Here is a 3,970-nt window from a genome sequence, read left to right on the forward strand (position 1 = left end):
GTGTTCTGACCCACATGTAGCTGCAGGTCACAGGAACACAGACGACACATCAGAACACTTTCAGATGAAGCTCTGGGTCACAGACACGAACAGAAAATGATTTTCATTTAGCTTCTATCACTGACTGACTGATTCTACAAGCTGAAAAACAAAAACAAAAATTCTGGTAGAAAGTCTGATCCAAGCAGAGTTCTGGAGTTTAAACAAGGTTCTGAAAATAAAACTAAGACAATAAATAAAGATGTTAATATGGGCATATGTATTATCTATATAGTGATAATCTGATGCTCTCAGATGAGCAGGTTTTTTCTCACAGCCTACAAAGTGAAGTAAAAGGATAAAAAATATGCCCAAATGATAAAAACCTTGTATTATTTTGAAACTCCAGAACTCTGTTCTGCTTGAATTAGACATTTGTCTTTAGTAGTTCCTGAAAAAAAAGTCCCTCAAGCAGTGATGTTGTTCAAACCACATGTGGGGGAAAATGCAAAATATGATGTAACATAACAAAATATTATATTATAATATTATTATGTTTGGAAAGCCATTTAGAAACTCCAGAACGGCAGATTAAAAAATAAAAAATCTTGGGAAGTGTTTTATACATGAAGATAAAAGTTCCCAAATATCTTTATCAATATTCATAGTTTTTAATAAAATAGTTCTGAAGGAATCAGAAGGAACCTGATGCTCTGAGGTGTTGCTCCTTCGACTCCTGCAGCCGTACTGATGCAGAGGGCTTGAATTTATCTCGCACTGTGTTGTTCTTCTACCCTGCAGGTATTCAGAACACCGCGCCGGCAGTGTTTGTGTCCCAGATCCAGTCCCAGTCGATGACCCAGCCCAACCCCAACATGACAGAAGACGAGCTCAGAGTCGGGATGAACATCCTGGGAAAGAAGCGCACCAAGACGTGGCACCGAGGAACGCTGGTGGCCATCAACCCCGTCGGTCAGCTCCCTCACGCTGAACGCTCACGGTGTTCCTTCTAGTTCTGTCCGGTGTCCTCTGGATCTCTAACGCCGCTCACCTTCTGTCTGTGCTCAGGAAACGGTGTGTTCAAGTACAAGGTGAAGTTCGACAAAGGCAAGAGTCTGCTGTCTGGGAATCACGTGGCCTTCGACTACAACCCCACCCTGGAGAGTCTCTACGTCGGGGCTCGGGTGGTCGCCAGGTACAAGGACGGGAACCTGGTGTGGCTCTACGCGGGAATAGTGGCAGAGATGCCCAACAACAAGAACCGCATGAGGTGGGTGGAAACATCCAGATGCGACGTACGATACGGTATAAGATATAAGATTTGATACGATACAACATAAGATACGATACGATATAAGACACAGTACGAGAGGATACGATGTGATAAGATCAGCTACAATACAGTAAGATAAAATAAGACCCAATGCAATATGAGAAAAGCAACGATACAGCAAGCTATGCAAAGCTACGCTAAGCTACGTTAAGCTATGCAAAGCTACGCTAAGCTACGATACGACAACATGCGATAAGTTAAGATACAATACGCTACAACTTTATTAATCCCAAAGGAAAAGCAGACAAGCAATCAGATATACGTACTTAACATGACTGAAATCATGTAAGAAGCTGAAGTAAAACTAGAACAGTTAGAAGTACTGCTGCAGGTACACTGAGGTAGTCTGTAATACACACATGATGAGGAAATACTGCATCTGAAAAATGAGACGGAAATAAATATTTTATAATCAAAATGCTGCAAATGAGATATTTTACCGACTGTCCAATATTCCAGATTCTGGATCAGTGACATGATGAGAAACAACAGATTTCAGGTTCTATCTTCAATACTTCCTCAGATGTTGTTGTTCAAACAGACTCAGATTTAACGTGATGATAAACCTGCTGAACGCGGGTCGACGGGCAGCTTTTATAAAATTATATCTCAGAAAGGGTTTGATTATAAAGCTCAACTTTCACAGAAAGCATTTTAAACATCCAGAGTTTCTGATAAACACCTGAGAAAAGAAATGAGATGCTCCATGATACAGACACTGATGCAGAAGCTATTGAGAGGTAATACTGCTGATAACACTGATCTCAGTGTTCAGATCTGAGTGCCCAGTGTTTGTTCCGGTGTTGCCTTCAGGTTCCTGATCTTCTTTGATGACGGCTACGCTTCCTACGTGACGCTGCCTGAGCTTTACCCCGTCTGCCGCCCACGTAAGACAAAAACATTTCCTATGTGATTAAAAGACAAAGTGCCGATTAGCGGTTAACGAGACGTTGCTTTCCCAGTGAAGCGCACCTGGGAGGACATCGAGGACGCGTCGTGCAGAGACTTCATCGAGGAGTACATCACGGCGTATCCCAGCCGGCCCATGGTGCTGCTGAAGGTGGGCCAGATCATCAAGACGGAGTGGGAGGGGACCTGGTGGAAGAGCAAGGTGGAGGAGGTGGACGGCAGCCTGGTCAAGATCCTGTTCCTGGTACGACTCAGCCTGTCAGCGCTGTCCGCAAAAACACTGAGCCGACAGCAAAACTAACGTCGGCGATAAAGTCTGACCAAATAATCACAAACAAACCCCTGTTGTCATGTCAAGTCTGATTCAGTGTCAGTTTAATTACCACCACCAGCCTGTTAGTTAGCAATTAAGTTTGTGATGCTTCTGACTTATAACGGCTGGAAAAGACATTTTGGAAGCCAGAGAAACGTAATGAACTGTTTAGAAATGCTTTCGGCTATTCTCATAGTTTAATCATAGCAACTGGACCTGCTGGAGTTCCTTGAAGACCTTCCACCTTCATCCAAGAGGCTTCATCAGCTCTGAACTCAAATAGTAGAAGGTCTGGTCCAAGTCGAGCCGATGGTTCTCAGAATATAACTGAGATCATGTTCTGTTAAGATGTTGTTTATTTAGTGTAGATTCCAGGTTTGAATCTTTAATAGTTCCTCAGATGTTGTTCAAACAGCCTCAGATATCAATGAGATAATAAACCGGCTGAACGTGGCTCAACGGGCTGATTTTAGTGTTTATTATATCATTTAAAAGAGTTTAAAACTAGTCAGAGATGTTCAAGCTGATTGTTTGAGATTAAATAATCCGATGGTCCAAAGAGCTGTTGTTTAATTAACCCTGGAAAGGTGGAAACTAGACTTAAATGTGAGCAGATATACACAGAAAGGTCAAATATTAGAGCACCGTACTGATAAGAACACAGAATACAGGATTAAACAGACACTCAGCTGTGACTCAGAAATACGATCCGGTATGAACTAACCTGCAGGATAACGGTAACGAGGGTGTTTTCTGTGCATCAGGACGATAAGAGGAGCGAGTGGATCTACAGAGGATCCACCAGGCTGGAGCCCATGTTCAACCTGAAGATGACCACGGCCAACACGCAGGAGAAGAAGCTGGCAGGGCAGCAGAGGACCAGACCCAACATGGGTAACGCACCGACCACGCACTCCTGCAGCCGCACACGTCTGCACACGAGTTAATTAGCATCTAACGTGGAGATAATTAGCTTCAGAACACGTGTTACAGCTGCTCAACACTCAGGATGGCTTTAGAGGCATCACAGTGACTGATGGTACCGACGTGGTGGATCTCCGTCAGCCTCCACGGCTAGTCAAGGTTCCTGCTTCAAGTCAAAGCTGAAGTTAACCTGCACACATGTAGTTTTATTAAACACAGAGACTGAACAACGTGGAGTAAATGTCAGTACATGCTGGTTAAACCGAAGGTCAGAGGGCTGGAGATGAATGATTAAAGTACGGTTACTCCATCATAGTTAGTACAACTTCATTTATGTTGTGAGTTTACAAACTGCTTCACAAACGAAACAAGGACGAGACTCTGGAAAAGGACGGACCAATAGAAAAAGGCCAGTCAGACGAAACAGGAAGTAAAAGGAAGAAGTAAGTGGAGAAATAGAGGAAAACACAGTGAAGGATTTAAAAAGGAATTAATACAACAAACACAAGTAA

General features: G+C 43.1%; 1 protein-coding gene across 1 annotated transcript in view; it reads left to right on the top strand.

Moving 5' to 3' along the window:
* setdb1b (SET domain bifurcated histone lysine methyltransferase 1b) overlaps positions 1 to 3,970 on the top strand; it is a 23,455-nt gene that overhangs the window by 3,019 nt on the left and 16,466 nt on the right. Inside the window, 5 exon segments of the mRNA XM_008305637.1 lie at positions 781 to 951; positions 1,048 to 1,249; positions 2,126 to 2,199; positions 2,275 to 2,465; positions 3,299 to 3,518. Coding sequence (XP_008303859.1) covers positions 781 to 951; positions 1,048 to 1,249; positions 2,126 to 2,199; positions 2,275 to 2,465; positions 3,299 to 3,518 — 858 coding nt within the window.

Source organism: Stegastes partitus, unplaced genomic scaffold (genome assembly GCF_000690725.1).
Source record: "Stegastes partitus isolate 25-593 unplaced genomic scaffold, Stegastes_partitus-1.0.2 Scaffold2569, whole genome shotgun sequence".
Taxonomy (NCBI): Eukaryota; Metazoa; Chordata; class Actinopteri; family Pomacentridae; genus Stegastes; species Stegastes partitus.